General features: G+C 51.3%; 1 protein-coding gene across 11 annotated transcripts in view; it reads left to right on the forward strand.

The window, feature by feature from the left end:
• The window catches only part of RAP1GAP2 (RAP1 GTPase activating protein 2), a 214,499-nt gene that overhangs the window by 97,444 nt on the left and 90,975 nt on the right, over positions 1 to 26,080 (forward strand). For all 11 annotated transcript variants that reach the window (XM_061143107.1, XM_061143110.1, XM_061143113.1 and 8 more), the window contains one exon: positions 12,090 to 12,174. In XM_061143107.1, the coding sequence (XP_060999090.1) occupies positions 12,090 to 12,174 (85 nt within the window). The remainder of the gene's footprint in view (positions 1 to 12,089; positions 12,175 to 26,080) is intronic.

Here is a 26,080-nt window from a genome sequence, read left to right on the forward strand (position 1 = left end):
TTTCTTTCAGGTTCCACTTGTTTATTTGGATGTCTCTTGCTTGTGTTGGGGGACTTCCTCAAAAGTCTAGCCATCCCTAGCTGTACCTCGGTATCAGAGTGAGGTACTGAAAGTGGGTTAGAAGCCCTGTGTATTTGGGCTGGCATGCCGCCTGGGGGCTTCCATGCAGGGTGATAGCTGGGTAGCAAGCTGCCCTTTCCATTGGGGGAACTCAGATGTTGTCTCTTCTCAGGGATGGTTCAGTTTCTTATGGTGGTGGCTGTTGGTGAGGTCATGTGGTTGGTGAGGAAGTGAAAGGTTGGGGGAGGGGGTCCAAAGACTTTGGGTTTCAAGTATCAGACATTAGCCCAGGTCATCCATCCCCCATCCTTCTTCCAGGCACTTGTGATCTCTTCTGGGCTGAATTTTCCTCTTCTGTTGCATTTGCTTTTGTCATTTCACACTTTTTAAGGGGCTTCCAGAAGAAGCAAAATAAATGCATGTGATCAGTCTGATATGTTCATCATAAAGTCTTAACAGGCTTAAGAGTATATCTATCTCAGGAAGGAGAAATATCATGTGATAACCCATATATGTAGAATCTAAAAAGACATGATACAAATGAATTTATTAAACAGGAAGAGATTCAACAGACTTGGAGAATGAACTTATAGTTACCAGGGGAAAGGATGAGGGGGAAGGGATAGTTAGGGGTGTTGGGATGGACATGTACACTCTGCTGTATTTAAAATGGTAACCAACAAGGACCTCTTGTATAATACATGGAACTCTACTCAATGTTATGTGGCAACCTGGATGGGAAGGGAGTTCGGGGGAGAATGGATACATGTATGTGTATGGCTGAGTTCCTTCGCTATTCACCTGAAACTATCACAACATTGTTATCAGCTATACCCAATACAAAATCAAAAGTTAAAAAAAGTTTATCTGTCTCTATCTCTACATCTATATCCATATTTCTATCCATCTCTCCTAAAAGAAGTGACAGAGAACTGCTTAAAAATTATTTTTTTACCGTGATACTGTCCTGTGTCCAAACTGAGTCATGAAATAAGCACCCACGAACTTGCCATCTGGGTCAAGAAATACTGACTGGTTGGGAAATGCTGGTATTCTGTGCCTTTGTGTCTCCATGGCTTTATGATTTTGATTCTGAAGCTGTCTGGGGCCATGACCTTGTAAGCTGGCTGCCTTTGCTGTGACCATGATGTAGCTCCCTCAGTTGAGGCCAGGCAGCGCCAAGCAGAACCGCTGACCACGTGAGGGCAGCTGCTCACTCAGCAGTTTTCAAGTGATGCAGTGCGTTAGGGGCGGGATGACACGGCGGTAGGTTATCTCCTCAGCGCTTTGGAAACAGAGCCTCTTGGACGACGGGGTGACTTGCCCGCCATCGCCTCCTCGGCACTTGCCCTTCCCTTGGCTTTCAGATTCCATCTGGGCATGGTCCTCCCTCTCACCTCTCGTTTTCTGTCCTGCTGAGGGCTTCTGTTCCTTTTTGCCTTTTCAGCCCTCCTTGTCCTCCCTGGGCGCCTCCTCTCCTCCCATTGCCTCCGCCTCTGTTCCCTTACACCTGTCTCTCTGTTTAGGCTGCACTTCTTTTCTGATCCAACCTGGGGCTCCCAGGGGCTCCTGAGCTACAGAATGGATGCTTTATCTTGCGCCTCTGCAAACCCAGCTCTCCTCCTCTGTCTGTGTCGTGAAGCATCACTCATTCAGTTTTCTGCAGCCCACGTCTTTGCACTTTCTTGGCGGTCTCTTCCTTCTTTTCTCAGGCACCAGGTGCCCTTCGTTTTGCTTCTGAAATCCTGGTGGATATGACCCTTTCGATTCTTTTTTGTGACCATAAGCGGAGTGGAGCCCCTCGCACTCTCGTCCTCCCTGTGCCCCCCCCACCTTCCGGTCGCTGCGCCCTCCCTTGCTGCCTGGAGCCCTCCAGCAAAGCCCTGCAGGGCAGCCGCCTGCCTTCCACGTGCACGCTCCCACGCTGTCTCCCCAGGAGACAGTTCAGATTGCTCAGTGCCTCTTTCCCAAACCACCTTCACTGCTTCTGTCATGTCAGTATGACACCTGTACCTGTTACTTACTAGTTGCCTTGAACTGGCTCAGTTTTAACATCTTGAATGAGCTCGTTTTAGAAGGCAACGTTATGTCACTACCATAAGAGGAAGATCAGGGTGGCCTGCCACAAGTAGAAGGTCAGTGTGAAAGATCGATAAGTGACAGCTGCAATAAAGAGTGCCCCAGATCCCCTTGGGTGCCCGCAGGGAGGCGTGCCCCCCACTCTGGGCAAGTGTAATGAGAATGCTCTTCATGAATGGGCTGCTACTTTTGCAGGCAGTCCGGCTGGCACCGTGGTAAACATCCTGGGCTGTGGAGCCAGACTGCGTGAGTCTAAGCTTTGCTGTTTCCCTGCTCTGGGACCCTGGGCGAGTAGCAACCTCTCAGAGTCTCAGTTTCTCCATCTGTGAAGTGGGGTTAATGATATTTGCTGCAGAGGGTTTTGTTAGTATGAAATGTGAAAGGATATGTGGGTCATTTTCAACAGTACCCTGTACATGATAAGCCCCAAGGACTGCGTGCTAGTTTTCACTCTTCCTTTCTGGGGGCCTGCTAGGTGCAGGTGTGTGTTTCTTTTGAGGCTCCTTAGTCTCCTGGCTTCCCCTCCTATGTGCCTCTGTGCAGCGCCTTTCTCCTTCCTCTTTCTCTCCCAGGCAGATGCTGGCCCTTCCCTCCAGGTCTGTCTCGGCTGTCACCTCCTCGGTTACCTTAGCTGATCTCCCAAGGAGACCTGGCCCCCTCTTCCCAGTGTTCCCACTGCCCTTGATTCTGTATCTGTTTTAACCTGTAACCCACAGCACACATTTGGCAGAAGGGTCTTTCACGTGGGCGCACTGGGCCTTCAGGATGGCTTCTGCATTTTCACTTCTCCCGCTCCGATTGTCTTCTCAGATGCTTGTAAATAATCCTGACATCACCACCCGTGCTGACACACAACCCACCTTTGGTTTGCAGGAGCTCAAGCTTAAAGGCCATGGAAGGTGCTGGCCCGTGTTCTCCTTTCAGATTATAGCTCTTGGGCTGGGCAGAGCTGGCTTTCCCTTTGTGACCGGGAGGAGCCATGGAACTGGAGTCAGAGATCTTGGGGTGGAGGCCCAACTCTCCAATTTTCTGGCTCCGTGAGCCTCAGGCCCACACAGAACCCCTCTGAGTCTCCACTTACTCATGTGTGAACCCGACGGCACCAGTCGGTTCTAAAGCTTGTCTGTTCAGTAAAGGCGTGTTTTCACAGGGGTGCGGAGGTTTGCCCCTGTGGGCGGGTTGGTCCATCAGCGCTGAGCTGTCATGCCGGGGTGGAGGGAGGCTGTGTCACCCCCCCAGGCCGGCAGCCACGGCCGATCCTCACGGCAGGTTTGCCCTATCGTGTGCTCGTCTTGGTGCCTGCCCTTTCTCCTACCCCTGGCTCAATGCAGGGATTCAGGGGCCACCTGGGAAGGGCAATGCCATCCTTTCCCTACACACCCAGAGAGAAGCCAGCATGTTCCCTGCAGCTGCATGCAGGGAGCATCGCCTGGGCCTTCCCTGGTCCCACATGGCGGGCCTGCGGTTGAGTCACACCGGGCACACCTCCTGCACCCCAGCATCTCCGGGGCCCCTGCTCAGCCCCTCCCCTCACACGGGGCCCTGGCATTTGTCCTTAACAATGTTTGTCCAGGAACCAGCCATGTTTGGTTCCTTGAGTTCTTCCTGAGATGCCGTGAGCTGCTCACCTCCCACACTTGTGCTAAGGGGACTGGGGAGCTGTGCCTCTTCCCAGAAGAAGAGAGAGGCTCGCCATGGGGCTTGGGCATCTCCTTCTGCCTCTTTGGGCCTCAGTGTCCTTGGCAGCGTGATTAAGTGGTAGGGTAGCTTCTCTTAGTTTCTCCCTGGGCTGCTGGTCTCCGCATGAACCCTGCGGTTGGATGGGCACGGTGGGATGAAGTGAGTGTTGTGCTCCCTGGGGAAGTTTTACATCTTCAAAGGTCCAGAAGTGTGCTTGACTTTCCTGGCTCTTCTCAGAGTATGCCCAGGGATGGGATGTGTCACCCAAGCCAGGTGCTCACAGGTGAGCAACACCTGCTCTTTCCCAAGGGGCTCTCAGAGGGGGATGGGGACTCAACCTCTCCGCCAGTTGGAGCCTCTCTTTCCTGAATCCTGTACCTGCTTGCCTCCCTCTGCCCCCGACCTGTTCTGCTGGGCTGGCGTCCTTCTCCCCCTCTACATCATCAGCCTCAGCACAGTGCAAACAGTAACGTCCTTACCTCCACGCCTGCGCCCCGGGGCCTTGGAATCAAGCCATGTGCACAAACCCAGGACCTGGAGGCCCACACACAGTGGCTGGACTTGCCTCCAGGTTCCCCCAGGTTTGAAGCAGGCCCTCCTGCCCCCTCTGTGCCCTCTGATTGACTTTCTGCCTTGGTGCCCCCGACACCGCCCCCAAGGCCATTCCCTCTGGCTCAACTGAGGGCAGCCTTGGCAACGACTTTGGTGGCCAGGTACTACATTTTTGCCGTGTACCAGGCGCTGAGCTAAGTGTTTTCCAGGCCTTATTCAAACCATCCAAGGGGGCAAATATTATTATACCATTTTACAGATGAGGAAGCTGAGGTGGGGTCAGGTCAAACCTGGTCAAACCCATGCAGCTTGCCAGGGGTGGCACTGGAATTCAAATCCAGGTCTGTTGTTCCAGAATGCCCCCCATTTAGGTCCACTGTGAACACTGCCTGCCTGCCTCCCTGAGGCTGGAGCCTGACCCTCTACTACAGTATCTGCCAGGCTATCCTGCCATGATGGACAGAAGTTCTCAGATGTGTTTCCCAGACACGGGGACTTCCCAGCACTGCTGGTCGCTGGAACGAGGGCTACATGATTGTGCCGCTGACCTTGGGTCTCTAGACAGCAAAGTGGATTCCTCTGGGCAGGGACCCCCAGCCCACACCCAGCCTGGCCTCTGTTCGTCCCTCCCCCTGGCCCGGCTTGTCCAGTGACCACACAGTTCTCTGCCAGTACGAAAGACTGAGACTCTAGTCATATTGAGGAGTTGAGTGCAATTTTCTGAGTCCTGTGGAGGGAACAGGAGGTGGAGTTAGCCTGCTTGTTCTGTAGGGAGGAAAACAGAGATACCAAGACTGAGGTTTCTAGTTTGTCAGGGTTAGAGCTGGCAGGAGTCAGCCCTGGCTTCTAATTCCCTTTTCTTCCCATTGTGTCGTCTTCTTACGATGATTTCTCCGGAAGTTTTTGAAAAAATTTGTGTTATTTCCTATTGTTTATGGTCTAGTTGGTTATACAGGACATGGAAGTGTGAAAAGTTGGAACTTTAAAACTCTCTCCTAAGGTCTTAAGTACTATGTTGCAAGAATCAGTACTGAAGAATGCTGGGCATGGGAAGAAAGACATTGCTTTCAGTAGGTGGGACTGGTCAGGAAACCATACTCAGCGTCTTTAGCATGGCCAGAAAGCTGGAATCTGCACACCACCTGGGGCCCCCGGGACATCTAAAGGCAGCCAGAGAAGAAAATTAAGCAGGAGGAGTGACAGAAATGTAGCCCATTCAGCCTCTTCATTCTTATTTCTTTCTAAAAAGCTGAGATATAATTTACATACCATGAAATTCATCCTTTTAAAGTGTGAGATTCAGTGATTTTTAGTATTTTCTTTTTTTTTACAAGAAAAAAAAATTTTTTTTAATGTGAGTAGCTCAGAACTGTATACAGAGAAAAGTTTCTCTCTCTCCCATTCCTGACCACCCCCCACCTTCCCAAGGCTACTCCTTGTTACTCATTGTAGTAGGTCAAATAGTGTTCCCGCCAAAAGAACTGTACCTGTGCCTGCGTGCTCCGTCGTGTCTGACCCTTAGCGACCCTGTGGATTGTAGCCCACCAGGCCCCTCTGTCCATGGGATTCCCCAGGCAAGAACACTGGAGTGGGTTGCCATTCCTGTCTCCTGCGTGGCTGGGGGTTTCTTTAACACGCCTGCTGCCTGTGCTGCTGCTGCTAAATCACTTCAGTCGTGTCCGACTCTGTGCAACCCCATAGATGGCAGCCCACCAGGCTGCCATCCCTGGGATTCTCCAGGCAAGAACACTGGAGTGGGTTGCCATTTCCTTCTCCAAATTTTTAGTATTTTCACAAAGCTGTGCAACCATCCCTACTGCGTAGTTCCTGGACATTTTTATCACCTCCAAAAAGAAACCTTGTACCCAAGAACAGAGCCTCCCCATTCCTTCTTGTTGTGCCCCTGACCCTTGCAACTACTCATCTGCTTTCTCTGGATTTGCCTGTTTTGTCTTACATTTGTCTCTGGATTGTTGTGGATGTTTCCTAGAAATGGAATCATGTAACGTGTAGCCTTTTGTCTCTGGCTTTCATCATTTAGCGTGTTTTTGAGGTTCGATCATGTCACAGCAGGTATCAGTGCTCCGTTCCTTTTCATGGGTGAGTAATATTCCACTGTGCGGAAGGACCGTGTTTTGGTTGTTCATTCTTTGGTGGACGGATGCTTGAGCTATTTTCATCTATTTTGTGATAAAGTGTGTCATTCCCTTTGGTTTGGTTTTCCTGGGAAGCTCCGCATAGCAGCCAGCTGTTTGCATCTCTCTAGGTTGGCTACTTGGAAAGCAGGAGAAACCAGGATGGAACCTGGGAGGGGGGCTGTGGAGCTGGTGTACTGGTCCATGCCGACAAGGGAGTACGTTGGTTTGGGAGAAGCTCTGTGCCAGGGGGAGGGCTTAAACCTGGCCTCAGAGCTACCTTGCCATTACAGGGTTTTTTTTTTTTTTTCTTCCTGTTGATTATTAACCAATGGTTATGACCCTGGCGGTAGATCCCTGGGGCTAGAACTGGTGCTTATTTGAGATGCCAGAGATGTTTTCAAAGTTGTGTAAACAGCCCTGGACCCTTGCTTCTCTCTTTTCACTTGGAAAACTGATCACCATTGTATGAATTATAGTAATAATGGTCTCCATTTGTATAGGACCTCCTATCTTATTTTACAGCCATTATGGCAACCCACTCCAGTATTCTTGCCTGGAGAATCCCATGGACAGAGGAGCCTGGCGGGCTACAGTCCACAGGGTCGCATAGAGTCAGACACGACTAAAGTGACTTAGCATGCACACGCACATGTGTTTAATGCCTCAGAACATTATCACCCCATCTTTGCAGAGGAAGGAAGTGGGACACAGAGAGATGAGGTAACTTAACCAAGGTCACACAGTGGGGTAGCAGGTAGAGACAAACTTGAACCCAGGAATCTCTTGATTCTTAGTGTAGGTCACCTTTCATAGAAATGTGGGAGAGATGAACTGCAATGACTTCAGATGGTCTGGGGCAGGGTCATTGGAGGCTAGAGGTGAGGACCTGGGGGACCTTGGCCTGGGGGTTTCTGCCCAGTTCCCCATGACCAGCCCTATCTGGGTGAATCATCCCTGTGGTTTCTCCTTTTCCTCTCCTGGATCTTTGATTATTTCCTCCTGAGACTTACATTTGACTGAAGCCAGCTAGGGCCTCCCTGGTAAGGAGGGAATCCCCCTGCCATGCAGGAGATCTGGGTTCGATCCCTGGGTTGGGAAGATCCCCTGGAGGAGGGGATAGCAACCCACTCCAGTATTCTTGCCTGGAGAAGCCCTTGGACAGAGGAGCCTGGCGGGCTACAGTCCATCGAATTGCAAAGAGTCAGACACGACTGAGCAACAAAGGATAGCACAAAGCCAGCTAGGGCCCCCCTCCCCCTGGCCCTGGGTCTCCCTGAGCCTTCTCAGCTGCGAACAGAATCCCGAAGTAGAGGACCAGGCAGCTCTGGGCAGGTGTGCTAAGTGGGCAACATCTCCAGGACCCCCAGGGGTTCTCCTGACTCTCCCGTTCACACCTGCTCTCACCACCCTTCTCTCTTAGCTGTGCATGAAATGTCCCTCCTTCCCTCCTCTGCCTCCATCACCAACCCCGCCTCTTGTGGGTCCCTTTGTGGGTCTGGGACCCCACCCCCTTAGGGCTGCCTGTGAGCTGGCTTGGCTGGAGAGGCAGTTTGCAACCTCACTGCCATGACACGTGTCAAGATCACTGTGGGTTACAAGAAAGTCATTACAGATAATAGTGAGGACACCACTTCTGCTAATAGTTTCCCTTTGGCTTATGGGACATGAGAGCAGATTCAAGGTGATCGCTTGATACAATCATGTCACTCTCACCACCTGGTCTGTGTGATATGTTGGCCTGAGAAAGGGCTGGAACTGCACTGAGCACCGTGTTCTCACTCTGCCTTATCTCAGCACCAGCTGGTGGTGAGGCTGGGCCTGGCTGTCCTTGGGAGGGTGGCTCACACACAGATGTCGTCGGTGGGGAAGGCTGGGGCAGCTGACCGTGGCAAGGGGAGTGAGGCTGAAGCAGGGATTTCACCCTTTTTGTTTTTGGTCCTCTGGTTACAAAGCCAAGGCTGGAAGGTGGCGCTTGGGCAGTGTATTTGTTTCTGAGGCTTGCTGTAACCGAGTATACAGGCCAGGCAGTTTAAAATGACATTCATCTCAGCTTCGGAGGTTAGAAATCTGAAATCAAAGTGTCAGTGGGGCCACGCGCCTCCTGAAGCCTCCGGGGAAGAATCCTCCCTTGGCTCCTGTAGCTTCTCATGGTGGTCTGCAGTCCTTGGCAACTCTTGGAGTTCCAGCTGCTTCACTTCAGCCTTTGTCCCTGTTGTCACATGGCCTCCCCCTGTGTGTCTGTCCTCACGTGGCCACCTTCTCCTCTTCTAGGGACACTAGTCATATTGAATTAAGGAGTCATCCTAATGACCTCATCTTAACTTCATTACATCTGCAAAGACCCGGTTTCGAAACAAAGTCGCATTCACTTGTGAGTTAAGACTTCAAAATATCTTTGAGTTCACAGTTCAACCCATCACTGGCACTTGCTATTTTTTGCTTTTTTTTGGAGGATAATTGCTTTACAATGTTGTGTTGGTTTCTGCCATACAACAACGTGAATCAGCTGTAAGTATGCATACGTCCCCTCCCTCTTGAACCTCCCTCCCATGCCCACCGCGTCCCGCCCCTCTAGGTCTTCAGAGAGCACTGAGTTGAACTCCCTGTGTTATAGATCTGTTTCCCACTAGCTCTCTGTTTTACGTGTGATAATGTATATGTTTCAATGCTACTCTCTCAGTTCGTCTCACCCTCTCCTTCCCACCCTGTGTCCACAAGTATGTTCTCTGTGTGTCTATTCTTGTCCTGTAAATAGATTCTTTGGTACCACTTTTCTAGATTCCATATATTTGCATTAATATATATTTGTTTTTCTCTTTTTGACTTACTTCACTATATAACAGGCAGTTAGCTCTTAAATAAATACTTTGGCTCCTAGAGGGAGAGCTGAAGTTGAGAGTAGGGTTGGTGCAGTGTGGCCCGTCCCCTCCCATAAGAGCCACTCCAAGCCATCTAGGTACCAAGGCAGGGTAGATTCTAATTTGTAGCCATCGGTGCCCATGTGCTCTGGGTTCTGATCTTTTTGAGGGCAGTGGTCATGCCTTCTGCCCAGCCAGGTGTCCTCTCTGGAGTCTGGGACGGTGCCCTGGAGCTCGCAGGAGGCTAATAGCCATGGATGCTTCTTCCTGCTCCAGCAGCTTTTAGCTCTAGGCATCATTTGGGAAATCACACTGGCAGATGCCTCATGCTCCCCACCTAATAGTCCTCACCACTCCCTGGAGACTGGTCCAGGGAGAATAGGCTGGCTCAAGGGAGAGGAAGGCTTCCCTGGTGGCTCAGGTGGTAAAGAATCCACCTGCAATGCAGGAGACCTGGGTTCAATCTCTGGGTCGGGAAGATCCCCTGGAGAAGGAAATGACAACTCACTCCAGTATCCTTGCTTGGAGAATTCCATGGACAGAGAAGCCTGGCGGGCTACAGTCCATGGGGTCGCGAAGAGTTGGACATGACTGAGCACCTAACACATGGGAGAGGGGCTCAGCCCACCAAGGGTTGGGTCCGGGGCCCTTTGCCTGGGACTGAAGAGACCTCGGTGATAATCTTATCTGCTCTGGTTCTGAGGGACTAGACATCTCCCACTGTATGGAGAGAACTGGACAGTGTGACTGTGTATAAAGGGTCCCCTGACCACTGATACTAAAAACCTGCTGGCATGGCCCTGCTCTTGGGTTTGTTTCTGGAGAACCAGGGTGGCAGTTGGTCAAGTTTGCCCACAAACCATCTCCAGCAGAGAAAGCCAGGGGCCCTCAGCTAGCCTCACACAATCCTGTAGACTCTGAGTGGCAGCTTGACTCCCCTCGCTTCCCTGCATGGTTTTCCCTTCCAGGCTGCCTGTCCCACGGGGGAGCCGCCCTATCCGTCCTCAACTCAGGGGGTCTGAGGGTGATGCTCCTCTTCCCTCAGCATCCTTTCCCACTTCCCTTTCGCTCTCAGAGCACAGGCCCATTGAGGGGGAGCAGGGGCTGCTTGGACAGGGTAGAGTGGCTGGAGGAAGCGAGCTGGTTCCCAACCCAGCTCTGTTGGATCCACAGGCAGGCGCGGGCCAGAGCAGGGGGGCACTGTCCACAATGGTCACACCCAAGGCCTTAAAGGGAAGGGGAGGCTGGTGGCTCTGAGCAGCAGGAGGAGCTGTGTCCGTCCCACTGTGTGTGAGCGTGTGTGTGCACAGACACAGGTGTTGAATGTTGGCCCTTTGGTTCTTGCCCTAGTTACAGTCTGGATCAGGAGGGAGGGGACCCCGCTCTCCAATTATCAGCATGAGCACCAGGTCCAGGAAGAAAGGAGGAAGGAAGGCAGATGGAGGAGCAGAAAGGGGGGTTGGCAGGGATGAGGTTAACGGGGTCACAAGGATCCTCTGCGAAGCCAGCTGTTCACTCAGCCTGCTTACGTGGCATCCTGGAGGATGGGCTACGGGGATGGGCAGTGGTGTGCCAGGGTAGCTGGGCTTGCCTGGCTGAGGGGAGCCAGCCTGAGCTGGTGTCTGAGCCCTGGGGCCAGGGTTTCCTCTGGAAAGATGGAGGGCGGGGCTCTGTAGGCAATGTGGCTTCTCTCATGAAGGGGACTCGGGGTTGGAGCTGTCACCCCGGTTGGCAGGACATGGACTAGAATAAAGAAGTGTTTTCTCCAGGTGGCAGTGGGCGTCCTTTGGTCATTTCAGTGGGGCCAGGTTGGGGACTGACTCCTGGCTGTGTTGGGGTGGGGCTCTGGAGAAGCAAACAGTTGCAAAACTGGGGGCTTTGTGGCCCAGCCCAGTCTTTTTCGGCAGTTAGTACCGTCCCAGGAGATAGCCAGGGCATGTCCTGGACAGCAGAGCCCCTCGTCTGGGGAGTCCCCTGGTTCTGCCCAGCTGGCCCTGTTGCGTAACTGTCGCTCCGAAGGCTTGTCCACGGCACACACTCTCCCTGCTGATTGGACCGTCAACCAGCACTCCCTGGTCACCAGCAAGGGCCAGATGGAAAGTGGGGAGCGTGTGAGAGCAGCAGACTTGTCGCGATTGTGTTGTCATGGAGACACAACTCTGTTTAGCTGCCTCTCTGTGGTCCTAGCCCACATGGACTAAAATAAGTCTTACCTGCAGCTTACACAGCGGGCAGCCCTGTCTTTTCAAAGTCAGCTGTTTGACCAGGATGTGTGTGTGTGTGTGTGTGTGTGTGTGTGTGTGTGTTTAGGGACAGTGGGGCCCCCAGGGAGGATGAGTTGAAAATGTTTACCCCCGTCTTCTTTTTTTCCTTCCCAGTCCCATGTCTCTTTAGCCTCACCGTTCTCAGACCTCAGCATCACAGTCACCTGGAGAGCTTGTTAAAAACACAGATTCCTGGGCCCCGCCATGGGAGAGTCTGGTGTGCATCTGAGAATGTGTCTTTCTAACAAGTGACACTGATGCTGCGGGTGCAGGGGTCACTCTGGGAGTAAGCCCTGCCTTAGATTTTAGTGCATCCTAGCCAAGAAGTGCACTGACTCTATTTTCTGCACATGTCAGCCTGTGTCCTTAAGCCCAGCTGCTGATAGAGGAGAGGGAGGAGGTGCAGACAGGCCCCTGCTCACTTCTGACCTCTTCTGTGTTCTGTGGTCTCCTCACAGGAAGCAGGAGCTGGCCAACAGCTCGGATGTGACCCTCCCAGACCGGCCGCTGTCCCCTCCTCTCACGGCGCCTCCCACCATGAAGGTAAGAGGCTTCGGGCTGGTAAGTGGGGAGGGGGCGTTGCAGGGGCTGGAGGCGGGGGAGCCCCCTTGCTTTGGCCCCAGGCCCAGCTGCTTCTGTCCCCTCCGTGGGGGCCATGGAGCCTCCCCGCACCTCTGGGTGCAGTGTCCACTTGAGATAACCAGTGCGGGAGGAAGGTGTGACTGTGAGATACAGGGGTGTCAGGGGGCAGTGAGGAAATAGACTGGGGTTGACTGCGGTGGGCAGGATGCCTGGTGATTAGCGAGAGGCCTTGTGGAGCTGTAGATTCTGGAGCGAGGGGCCCAGATGGGGCACTTACGTGGGGACACTCAGAATGTGCCCGGGTGCCTCATGGGACCACCTGCTCAGGAGGGCTGCCTGGAGGTGGGGAAGGAGGGGTCCTGTGGGCTGGGACCCTCCTGGGGTTTGGATGACTCTTGTATGCTGGTCAACCTGCCTCTGACTGGCCCTCCTAGGTGCCTCTGTCACCCCAGTCTCTATGGGAGGGTTGCCCTGGAGGTTCTGGAGAACCCATAATTCTCCTGTTAGCACTTCATTCACAAGTCTCTTTCGTGGGAAATTGCGTCCCAGGGCCCCGAGGGGCCTCATCCTCCCCACACTGAGCTCCCCACTTCCTGTCATCCAGTCTTCCGGCCAGGTGGCCACATGTGCCTGGGCTGGCCCTCAAGGGGGACTTTGGTTCAGCCGGTATTGCCATCTAGGCAGCAATGCGCCTCCCTCCTTCCCTCACCCTTTGCCAGGTGACGACCAGCTCTGAAGAAGTCACCTGCCTCCTGAGTCAGCTGAGGGGACATCTAGGCCAGCCCCCCTCTCTCCTGAGGCTCTGCTACCAGGTGACTCACAGGGAAATAATTAGGTATCTCTTTCCTGTGAGTCCTTGTTGTACCCCCTCTTCCCTGACCCAATCTGTTGCAAAGTGATACCTTCAAAGGAAGTAGGTAAAAGCCATCTTCCCATTACCATCCCACTTTGAATGTCCACCATGCACAGAGCTGTGTGGTATGCACCGTGGGGGCAATATCCTGGAATGGCAGTCAGAGCCTGCGTCCCGGTTGAATTAGGAATTCAGGAGTGGGGGGCACGGTGCAGGGCCCACCTAGGACAGCTCTGCCCTCCTCCTGGTGGGGGTGCCCAGGGGCATTGAAATCCAGACCATCTGCATCAGCCTGGTCACAGTGCTGGCATCTGAACAAGGTGTCGGGGTGGCTTGTTTGCACGGGGCAATACTGAAACTTGCTGCTGTTCTCAGTTTCAGCCCGTTGCTCTGCAGAGTTGGGTGTGGGATGCTCATCTCTGTGCTCACATGCTGTGCTGGGCTTAGCCGCTCAGTCATGTCTGACTCCTTGAGACCCCAGGACTGTAGCCTGCCTGCCAGGCTCCTCTGTCCACGGGGATTCTCCAGGCAAGGATACTGGACTGGGTTCCCAGGTCCTCCTCCAGGGGATCTTCCCGACCCAGGGATCGAACCCTCATCTCTTACATCTCCTGCATTGGCAGGCGGTTCCTGGATCCCATATGCCACAACTAAGACTTGCAGCAGCCAAATAAATAAATATTTTAAATAAAAAAAAATGGGGCTTTATCCTAACTAGAGGCACTGAAATCATTGAAGATTTTAGTCCGAGGAGTAAGATGACTTTTGAAGAGTCACCTTGGCTTGTGTGGGAGGGAGCAGGGTGGAAGTGGGGTGGCTTGGGAGGCCACTGCAGGAATCCAGTGGAGAGGATGGTGGCCTGACTCCGAGGGGCCCGTGAGGTTGTTTGGAAGCGGCCAGATCATACATTTCCTATGTGGTGAGATGTGAGCATTTGGGGTGAGGTAGGGGGCAAGGATGGCCCCAGGTTTGGAGCAACTGGACAAACGTTACAGCCATTCTCTGAGAGGGAGTGCCCCGGGAGAGAGAATGAGGGCTTAAGTTCCACGTGCTGAGTTGGACAAGCCTGAGACACCAATGGGGGTGTCAGTGAGCAGCTGGGTATTTGGGGGCCAGGCTCAGAAGAAGGGTGTGAACGGAGGTAAAAACGCGGAGTTATTTTTGTCGACATGGGAATGGAAGCTGGGGGTGGACGGGTGGGTGAACTCTCCAGGGAGAGAATGGAGCCGGCAGATGAGAGATTCCTGGGGTGGCCTCCCCAGGTTGAAGGCTGGTGCGGAGGAGGCTGGAGACGTGGTGGGAGGGATGGGCAGATCTGGGTTAGTGGTCTGGCGGCTACTCAAAACTACAGCGCTCACTTATGTCGCAGTCTCAGCACAGGGGGAGCGGCCATTTTGGGACAGCACTTACCAAGTCATGTTGCCGGCCCAACGCGTCCCAGCATTGCGTTCAGGGCAGCAACTGCGTCCCGTTCTGTGGGTCCCTGATTCTGGTGGATGGTTTTTTAAAAAAAATAATTTATTTTTATTTTGTGCTGCACTGGGTGTTTGTTGCTTTTTGTGAACTTTCTCTGGTTGAAGCGAGTGGGGGCTATTCTTTGTTGCTACTCTTTGTGACCGGGTTTCTCATTGCAGGGACTTCTTTTGTTTCAGAGCATGGGATCTAGGTGCACGGGCTTCAGTAGTTGGAGCTCACTGGCTCAGTAGTTGCGGCTTGAGGCTCTAGAGCACAGGCTCAGTAGTTATGGTGCATGGGCTTAGTTGCTCTGCAACATGTGGGATCTTCCTGGCCCAGGCATCAAACCTGTGTCTCCTGCATTGGCAGGCGGATTCTTATCCACTGCGCCACCAGGGAAGTCCATCTGGTAGAGGTTTATGGTGTGTTGACGATACTGGAATCCTGGTTGGAGGAGCAGGCACTTATCTTCCACGCCTCTGGTTTTGCTTGAGTCTCCTCTACCATCAGGCACTTCTCTAAATTAAGCCCAGATATATGTGTTCTTTGATATGTGGACTGAAGCCCCCGCCCTCCCCATCAGTTCCACGTGAAGTCACCTGTGAGGACCTGGGCTTCCACCTGTGGTGTCCTCTCCAGAATGGGACTGGGCCCAGACATTGAGGTCTGGGACACCACAGGGTGGAGGCTGGACTTACTCCAGGGGGTCACTGACCCTGGAGTTCTATCAGCCCCCCGCCCTCCCAGCATCTGGACAGGGGAGGAGGGTCTGACTCGGTTCCCTGACAGTGCAGGCTTGGGGCAGGGGTGGCAGGGAAACCCCTCTGGTGTGGAGTCACAAAATCTCGGGGGTGGTGATCCATTTCCTTTCCAGGTTAGCGGGAGGCCAGGAGGTGGGAAATGACTTCCCCAAGGTTCCACTGAAGATAGCTGTCTTCCTCCTATGGCCATAGAGTCAGTTCAGTTCTAAGACACACACCATTTTTGATGCGATGCTCTCATCCCACCCCACACACCAGGGACAGCCCTCCTCTAGTTGCTCCCTGCACTGGGAAGGGAGTGGTGGAGCAGAAGCTGGCCTCCAGTCTGAGAAGCCCCCTGCAGACCCCTGCCCCCAACTGGCATGCCTGCTGCAACGGGTCCTCTCTGCCCCTCCCCCACCTCTTTCTGTTTGTGGTTTTCAAGGTTTTTTTTTCTTTTTTCCCTTGCTAATATGAAACTGAGAAAAAGCCACCAAAGAGATGCTGAGCAGATGGGCAGAATGAGAGCCCAGTTCCCAGCCAGAATTCAAACTGTGGATGGCGCAGGGTGGACTGGGAGAGGGGTTGGGGGCTGTCTTCCTGGGAATGCAGTGGATCGTTTCCAGGCTCACATTTTTTATGATCCAGTTTTCATGCCCAGATGGATCACCTGGCACCCAGGAGAGCCGGGTGTGTCTCCCGCGCTGTGCCAGACCCCATGGGGTCAAACCAGGGCCGCCGTCCTTGTCCCTCAAAGAACCTGCTGTCTTCGGGGGGCCTTAACTGAGCAGAAGAAACCATATGGCTCAGCATGTGACAAGCTGCAGTGAGTCCAGTGTCTTCTCAGTGCGGGGAGAGAAGTGAGGCCGGCTTCGTGGGGAGGCTGGTGGGGGAGTTGGAAGGGACCCTAATGTCTAACACGAGGGTTGGTCGACCCCCCAGGAATGACCGTAGAATAGCCTTTTGGCCTTGAAGAGGGTGGGGTTGACCCTCCTGATTCTTTTCTAGTTCACAGTAAGTGCATGGGCCTTCTACTGAAGGTGGTGATGCCGGGGCCTTGGTGTGACCTTGATCTGAATTATCGCACTCGTCTCTGGAGCCCCACCAGGCCTAGTCTGGGAGGTGACCCTCGCTCAGCCTCCTCCGTCTTTCTCTGTGCTAGTCCGAGGGCAGCCCCCTCCACCCCAAACCTTCCCCTTTCCCGAAGACAACAAGGAGGCCTGAGGTGCCCGCTGTAGGGGGTGCAGAAAGTCTTGCCTCTGCTTTGTCCCCTGGCACTTTGCTCTGCATCCCTCGAAACCCCAGCGGTGGGTCAGGCAGGTGTGAAGTCCCCAGAGGAAGAAAGTGGACGTCAGAGGGGCCTTCTCTGCACTTCCTGCGTTTCCTGTGGGCAGGGCTGCGCTGCATCTCTGCCTCCTGCCCTCACGAACTGCCCGCCAGCCACCCTCTCTCCCGGGCAGTAGGGCTGGGGGCAGTGGGGTTTCTTTTCCAGCTTGGAGCCCAGCCCCAGGCCCGATGCCAGCTCTTACTTTGCCCCCGGTTCCTGCCCTTGCCTTCTGATCTCACTCTGAAGAGAGACCACACCTCGCTGTCAGGACTGAGTGAGGGGTGTCAGCTCCCATCAGATCCCATCAGATCCCATCAGATCCCATCAGCGCCCATCAGTTTGTGTGGGCGAGGTGAGGGGGCCTTTGTGGGTAGGGTTGGGACCCCTCTGGGGTGGGGCAGGAAGGGCTCAAGGACAGCGGCAAGGGGATTTGGTTCCCCCTCCTTAAGAAAGCCCTGGGTGGGGTGGGGGGCATGACAGTTGGGACTTGCATTCCCCACCCCCAGCCGTGACTGCCTCCCAGGAGTTCAGCTGGCTTTCTCACTGGTGCTCCTGGGAGGGCTGTCCCTGGTCTCCACATGGACCCTGTTTATGTCACTGGTCCAGATGCCATCCTCTTAGGAACCACTTCCCAGGAGGCCTCTGATTGCATGCAGGCCAGTGGGCAGGGGAGCCCGAGGGCAGTGCAGATGTGACGGGGGGCTTCCTGGCTCTGCACCTGTTGTGGGGTGCACCTTGGAGGCTTAGCGAGCCGGGGGATGTGTGTGTGCGCGCCGCCTGCATGAACCCACACCTCACGTGTGCACATATGTATACCGTACCTGATTTTGTTCATTGTTTTAAGGCCAGCTAGCCTACATTTCTTTTTTTTCCTTCTCAAAGACATTCTATTTTAAAATTTTTTCTTTATTTTTAAAATTTTTATTGGAGTATAGTTGTCTTTTTTTTCTTTTAGTTTTTTAAAAATTTATTTATTTTAATTAGAGGATAATTGCTTTATAATATTGAGTTGGTTTCTGTCATACATCAACATGAATCAGCCATGGGTATACATATGTCCCCTCCCTCTCGATGGAGTATAATTGCTTTACAATATTGTATTATATTCTCCTGTACAGCGAAGTGAACCAGTTACACGTATACACATATCCCGTCTCTTTTGGGTTTCCTTCTTGCAAATGACTTCAGGTGTAACCGGATTTTTAAAAAATTTGCATACATTGAAATGCATGAATCTTAACTGTACACTTTTATTAATGAGTGCACCCACAGGACCCATACTCTGATTCAGATATAGGTTCTTTCTCTTCCCCCAGGATATTCTATCATGTTCCTTCTTTAGTCAATCCCAACCACCCCCTTGGGAAGCAACCAGTATTCTGGGACTTTTCTTTACCCAATGGAAATTAGTTTTTACCTGCTCTAGAACTGAATTTAAAAGAGATCACATACAGTCTGTACTTGTTTGCGTCCAGCTCAGCATAGTATCTGTGAGATTCACCCATGCTGTAGAGAATATCAGTAGTTTGTTTCTTATTGTCCCCACAGTATGAATATAGCACAATTTGTTTATTCTGTTGAGGGACATTTGGGTTGTTTCCAGTTTTGAGCTATAATGAATAGCCAGATGCTTTGCCTATTCTGGTATATGTTTTGTTTTGGACACGTGTTTTCATTTCTCTTAGGTAAATATCTAGACGGAAACAGCTAGGTCAAAGGGGAGGTGAATGTTTAGCTTTATAGGAAGTGGCCAAACTTTTGGCCAGGTGGTTGTACCATTTTATGTCCCTACCAGCAGCGTTATGAGAGCTCTAACTGCTTCACGTCCTTGTCGACATTTGCCATTGTCAGTCTGTTTAATTTTAGCCACTTGGGTGGGTGTGTAGGGAGAGGGTATTTCATTGTGGCTTTAATTTGCATTTGTCTGATGACTAATGACATTGAACACTTTCTCACATGCTTGTGGACCATTCTTACAGGTCCTCTGTCCCGCCTACCCCTTTAAAATGGGGTTGTTTGTCTTCCTGTAGGCATTCTTTACATATTCTAGATACAAGCTCACTCCTTGTCTTAATAGTGTCATTGACGAACAGAAGTTTTAAAATTTTGATGATGTTCAATTTATGTGGGTTATTTTTTGTTTTGTGTCTACAGCTTTCTGCATCCTAAGAATTCTTTGCTTACTCTGTATCACAAAGATTTTCTTCCATTTTTTTCTTCTAGAAGCTTTCTAGTTTGAGCTATGGATCTAAGATCAATCTCAACTTAACTGTGTGCCATGATCCAGGGGCCCCCAACCTCTGGGATCTAATGGCTGATGATCTGAGGTGGAGCTGATGCAATAATGACAGAGATTAAAGTGCCCAATAAATGTGATGTGCTTGAATCATCCTGAGGCCATCTCCCACTCCCCCAGTCTGTGGAAAAAATTGTCTTCCGTGAAACTAGACCCTGGTGCCAAAAAGGTTGGGGACCACTGAATAGGCATTGTTGGGCAGCAAGCCCTGAAGTTGCCCAGCCTTGAAATTGAAGAAGGAATCAGGAGTCAGTGAGAGAGACCTTCATGGCTTAATGGACAGAGGATCTTATGTCTGAAACAGGTCCTGGAGTGACACTTCACTGTGTGTGGCAGACGGAGGGCAGGACAGGCAGCAAGCTTTGCTCCGGGAGGGGAGAGGGAGGTTAAGTTATAGGTGGAATTGACATCAGGTTGACTCATCGGTTACCAGGGAAACCAGCAGAGGAACACGTCCTTCACTGCCCCTTTGCTAAGGTATCATGGTGAGGATGTTCTGATCTGAAGATAAGAACAATCACTAGCTGGGTCGGGGGGCAAGTATGTAGGCATTTACTGATTACGCTCTGTGACTAAGAGGGAAAGGTGTGTAGGGTGTAGGTGAGGCAGGTACTGGTCAAGCAGGGGGATATACAGGGAACAAAAGAATAGCCATCACACTGGTGTCAAGGTCCATTTGTCCTCATATGGACGTACAGTCATTGAAGAGACTTTGGGTTGCTTTGATACCTTAGTCAAAAATCTGCTGACTGTCTCAGGCACACGTGCCTGTGTATGGTTTCTGTATAAGCCCTGGTGTTTCTCTAGGTCAGGGATGGTAAATGAATGACCCTTGTGCCATCAATCCAGACTTCTGCCCTGATGGCAGATGTCAGTAATGATCACAGCATCCTTGCTCATGAATTTAGACGTGGTCTCAGGATCCTCTCCAGCAAAGCCCTGCAGGCAGCCACCGCCAGTCATTTGGAGCTGACATTTGAGATGAATTGTTCCTGGCATCTCTGATTGAACTTGGCGGAAGAGGTTAAGTTGTTTGCTCAAGGTCCCACAGCTGGTGAGAGCGGAGCCAGGATTTGGACTCAGGTCTGTCTGTGTGGCTCGGAAACCTGTGCTGTCTTAACCACGCTCCAGACTGCCTTCTGTGAGTCATGAGCTTGTTACTTAATCTCCCTGTCCTCCAGGTTCTTCCCCTGTAGAATGGGGACAGCGACCACCTAGAGGAGCAGGTACAAAGAGTAACGAGGTACACCATGAAGCAGCTAGTGGAGTGCCTACCACATAATGGGGACTCAGTAAATGGCTGTGATAATGGTGGTGATGATGGTGATGACAGTGGTGATGATGGTTATGTAGTTCTTGCCCTGAGACACACAAAGAGGACTTTTCTCTCGGGAACTGGGAACCACCAGCTCATGAGAGTCCCTTGCCTGCTCCCATGGAGACTTCTGAGCTGGAGGCCTTGGGGCGGGGGAAGCCCTGCTTTCTAGAAATTGCTAATGGAGCTCAAACTTCAGGTCTTGGCCTAGGCATCTGGGCTGCTTGGACCTTCTTTCTTTCTCTCCATTGTTTCAGGGAAATAGGCCATCTGGGCTTCCAGAACGATCTCTCTGGCAGCCCTCTCCCCCTCTCCTTTGATTCTCTAGTCCATCTCCCTTTCCTTCTGATGGACCACATGGTCTCCTCCATTGGGGAGACTCATCCAGTTCTTGTGACCTGGACCCATATCCCTTTGAGGCTCTTCCTCAAAAAGATGACGCAGTATGGAGTGGCAGTTAAGGACATAGTTTCTGGAGCCCACCTGCCTTTGAGGCTTTGCCATTTCCTAGCTGTGTACTGTCTCGGCCTCATTACCCTCATTTGTAGAGGAGGAATATGAGAGTACCTGCCACGTGTGTTTGTAATGGGAATTAATTGAGATGATGTGCTACAGAAATGTTAGTCATTATTATTCCTCCAGAGAACAACTGCTCAGAGGGAAAGTCAGAAGGGAAGTACCCTGATTTTTCTGTTGTTAATATAATACCTCCTCAATTCTTCTTGATTTCCTGCCCTGCCTGGTACCCAGGACTGAGTGCCTCTCCACATCCAATGAGCAAAAACTGAAATTGCATCGTATGTGATTGGCTCCACCTGAGCCCTGTGTATCAAACCCAAAACCCTGCCTGGTAACTGTGGATGACCCTGAGGGTATTGGAAAAAGGCCAAAACCCAAGATCCTGCCCAGCAAAAATCAGATGGACCTGGGGGAGGGGTCTTTAGGGAAGGAGCATCCTTCTGGATCTTGTTCCTGAGCCTTGAAGTCAGGCTGCCCTGGGCCAGTCAGGGTTCACAGGCCAGGTGGTCCCCAGGGTGACAGGGAGAGCCTGCAGAGCCAGAGTTCTCATGAAGGATTTGGAGATTGGACTGAATGGAGACCTGATAATTCAAGGCCATGGAGAGTCCCAGGGTTGGCCTTGGAATGCATTTTATAATCTGTTTATTTCCATCAGAAGGTTCCTTCCTAATTCCTTTTGCCTGAGGCTATATTGAAAGGAGTCTATATTTCTAGACAGACATTGACCTTGTGCTTTGATAGAGCCCTTGGCGTTCAAGGCATCTGCTTTTTTTTTTTTTTTTTTTAATTTATTTGGCTGTGCTGGATCTTCCTTGTTGCATGGCGGGCTTTCTGTAGCTGCAGTTACTCTCTAGTTGTGGTGCTCGGGCTTCTGATTCCATTGGCATCTCTTGTTGTGGAGCACGGGCTCCAGCAGTTGTGTTGCATGGGCTTAATTGCTCCGTGGCACGTGAAATCTTCTGGGACCAGGGATCGAACCCATGTCCTCTGCATTGGCAGGCGGATTCTTAACTGCTGGGCCACCAAGGAAGTCCAGGGCATCTCCTTGGGGATGCTTCTCTTGTGTGACATTGTGCAGTTCAGTCATCTTCTAGGAACCTCAGTTCCTCCATTGGTAGGACTGAGCCCACCCTGCAGGGTTGCTGTGAGGATTATAGGAGGAAGCAGGTGGGCAAGGGCTTCAGGAAACACCAGGCACCCACATGCATATTATGTTGTTACATGACTGATACTTGTGGTTGTTATCGTGGGCAGCGAGCTAAATGCTTGTGGGGTGGTTTCATTGATTATCCTACTCTTCTTCTCTTCAGGCTGCCATGCACACTACTGCCCTGAGACCAGCTCAGGAGTGGGGTTCGGCCAGATTCCACGCCCACCTCCCATCCCAGCCCGCCTGCATGCCTCGATGGGAGGGGGGGCGTCATTGACTTGACACTCGGGTCCAGTGTGCCTGGCGCTTTGGGGAACAGTGCACAGTGGCTCCTGTGTTTGTTCCTGGGGGCGTCACCCCTGCACTTCTGAGCCCCTTAGGTGCTCCCTGTGTGTCCCCCTCTTAGTAGCTTCCCTGCTCTTGGATGAGTACGGAGATGGAGTTTCAGGCCTTAGGGTGTGCATTCATTTCCTGGGGCTGCTGTAACAGTGTCCCACAAACTTGTTGGCTTAAGACAACAGAAATGGATTCTCCCACAGCTCTGATATAAGGTATGAGAAGAGTGGAGCTCCCTCCAAAGGCCCTAGAGAAGGAGGATCCTTGTTGGTTTCTTCCAGCTGCTGGTGGCTGTAGGCATGCCTTTTGTTTGGGGCTACGTGATTCCACTCTGCCTCCATCTTCACGAGACCTTCTCTTCTCCCTGGGTCTGTGGGTCTTTTATGAAGATTTAAGGCCCACCTGGCTCTACCTGGATCTCATCTCAAGATACTTGATTATACCTGCAAATAAGGTCACATTCACAGAATCTTGGGTGGACATATCTTTTGAGGGGGCCACCGTTTAACCCACTGTAAGATCTGTGATGGGAGCCTGGTGAGGCTCCGAAACTCTGCCAGCAGCTGCTGGCCCTTGTGTGGTTAGAAGTCACTCAGGTGTGACCACAGGGGTGTGTGTGTGTGTGTGTGTGTGTGTGCGCGTGATGGGGTGGGGCATTGCTGGCGCAGGGCTGGAAGGAACTGGCCCAGAGCAGCCACAGCTCCATGTCCTGCAGGGCAGGACGTGCTCTCCTATTCTTGCTGTCACAGAGCTTGGTACGTAAGGAGCCCAGAGTAAGTGCTTCATCAACCCTTAGTGGTTGGTTCTTAATACATACTCATGGTCGTAGTTTAGTTCCTTAGTTATGTCTGACTCTTGCGAACCCATGGACTTGTAGCCTGCCAGGCTTCTCTGTCCCTGGAATTTCCCAGGCAAGAATACTGGAGTGGGTTGCCATTTCCTTCTCCAGGGAATCTTCTCAACCCAGGAATTGAACCTGGGTCTCCTGCATTGCTGGCAGATTCTTTACTGACTGAGCCACCAGGGAAGCAATATGTACTCATAATAGGTGATTTATGAATTCTCATGGACTGATCCAGCCTTGAGAATGTGGCATTGAACAAAAAAGCCCAGTATTTTCTTGGAGAGTTTTTATTAGATTTTTTACTGCAAGTAAACAGCACACCCTGTTTTAACTAAAATGATATATGCTTCTTATTAAAAATGTAAGCAACTGTAAAGTATAAAGAAAGTAAAAACAAGAATCTAAAACAAAACTCTAGTAATAATCCCACCAGCCAGACATATTCATCATTATCATTTGCTAAATCCGCAGACATCTCGGCATCATGCGCACATTTAGAGGCATAAATAAATGGGATCGTGTTGTTTGTGCCCATTTATAATAAAAGGAGTCAAATTCGATTTTACTTGCATTCAACCAGTGAAGAGAAAGCCAGGCGACTCAGGAGTCACTGAAGTTTAGATAAATGTTTTTACTCTAGAAGAGATAGTAATCCCTGTAAGAGCCCTCTGAAGATGAGCTAAATTGTTTTATTAAATTCTTTTATTGGAAACAGACAAATCTTTGAGGGTGGAGACATTAATTTTTAAAAATATTTATTTATTTGTTTCTGTCTGTGCTGGGTCTTCCTGGCTGTGAGCAGGGGGCTTTCTCTCGTTGCAGTGAGTGGGGGCTATTCTTTCTTGTGATACGTGGGCTTCTTGTGCAGTGGCTTTTCTTGTTGCAGACCATGAGCTCTAGGCGCTCAGGCTTCAGTAGTCGCAGTTCCCGGGCTCTAGAGCACAGGCTCAATAGTTGCCCCGTGGCATGTGGGATCTTGTCAGACCAGCGATCGAATGGGTGTCCCCTGCATTGCAAGGTGGATTCTTTTTTTTTATTTTTTATTTTATTTTATTTTTTTTTTTTTGGCAAGGCGAATTCTTACCCACTGGATCACTAGGGATGCCCCCATTAATTTTTAAAAATAAATTATTCCCACTTTATACATAGTGTTTGGCTCCCTGCTTTGAAATGTGAGAATCAGGTGGCTTTGGAGGCGAGCTGGTGCTGTCTGTGAACAGCCTGGCTCACTCACTCCTTTTGAGGGGAACTGCTGGGCCCTTAATAGCAGCCTGGGTGGAAAGGATCTGCATCTCCAGGTGTGTGGAGAGGTGGAGGGAGCCTTTCAAGAGCCCCAGCTCAGTTTCACATGGAAATCAAGCAGAACCCCTTGTGGGAGAGAATCGGCTTTGCTAGCAAATGACACGGCTGAGCTGATTTGATTTGGCGGCAGGCTGGAGAGGTTATGTGTCACAGAACATTTCAGTTTTGCAGGGTCAAGACATGCTTCTAGAGAGTCAGAGTTCCTTCCTTCCCGTGGATCTATCAGAAGGTTTGTGTTAGTTTCTTATAGCTACTGAAACAGATGACCACAAGTGTAGTGGCTTAAGACAAATGGATTTCTCATCTTCGAGTTCTGGAGGTCAGAGGTCTGAAATGGGTTGCATGGGACTAAAATCGAGGTGTCCACGGGACCACATTCCTTCCGGAGACTGTAGGAGAGAATTTATTTCGTTGCCTTTTCCAGCATCTAGAAGGCCACCTGCATTCCTCGGCTCCTGCCCTATTCCTCTATCTTCAAAGGGAGCAACACTGATCGGGCCAGGCCCTTCCTACACTGCCATCTCACTCATCCTCTCTCTTCTGTCTCCTATTATAAGGACGCTTTTGATTATATTCCTGGATAATCCAGGATCCTCCTCTCACTTTAGGGTTGGCTGATTACAATCTTAATTCTGCCTGCATCTGAATCCCCATTGTCACCATTAACCTCACATACTCACAGGTCGTGAGGATTAAGGACAAGAACATCTTTTGCAGGTGGGCATTGTTCAGCTGTGACAAGCTCAGGCCACCTTCATGGTTCAGTAGGAGAGGCTGGGTCCTATTAGAGCTAGGTTCCTCATCTGTAAAGTGCGGGAGATTTTTTTTTTACCCCACTTCCTAGCAGAAACCCTTGAGGCCCAGCACACAGGAGGTCTTCCTTCTATGGGATTCTGTGGCCCTGTAACTGATCTTTTGCCTGACTGATTTCATTATTTTGTGAGATCATGACTGATTATGTGATTTCAAATGTCCTCCCCTGACCACTGGAGAAAGGAATAGCAACCCACTCCAATAGTGTTGCCTGGAGAATTCCATGGACAAAGGAGCCTGGCAAGCTCAGTGCAAGGGGTCGCAAAGAGTTGTATACAGCTGACTGACTAACACACCCACCCACACCCACACCCCTGACCATGGGATTTGATGTGTAGGCCATGGGATTTGACTTCCATGGAGAAAAGAAACCCACTCAGCACTCATATTGTCAATATAGAGCTGAGATGTGACCTTGATTTTGTTACCTTCAGTCAGCAACTTGCTGATCCCCCATCCAGGCAGAAAACTAGCCCCTCGTGGAGGAAAAAAAGTGACACATGTGAGCTTCCAACCCTGATTTGAGTTGTCCAGTCTTTCTTTGAAAGGAGGTGCCATTGCCTGTCTCCAGTCACAAGTGGTTATCTTCCTCCTGTCTGACCTGAATCTTTCTTGCTGTGATCTCAGCCTGCTGGCTGTCAACTTAGCCGGTAGGGAGAGATAGCCAAGCGGGTCATCAGGTCGATAATGCATCAAATCCTGGTGATCTGTTTTTAACAGATCGCATTCTAAGGTGTCACCATGTCTGTCCCAGGACCATGTTCTTGTGCTTGCTGTTAGGGTCAACTGTCTGTTGTGGTTGTGGGGTCACCTGGAGGTGAGGATAGGGAGGGGTGAGCAGGTCTGGGGGCAGGCGCGGGAGGCCCATCAATGTGCCGAGACTGGCCGTACTTAGATAACCCTCCCCAGGTGACCTG

The sequence above is a fragment of the Dama dama genome, chromosome 5, assembly GCF_033118175.1.
Source record: "Dama dama isolate Ldn47 chromosome 5, ASM3311817v1, whole genome shotgun sequence".
NCBI classification, from domain to species: Eukaryota; Metazoa; Chordata; class Mammalia; order Artiodactyla; family Cervidae; genus Dama; species Dama dama.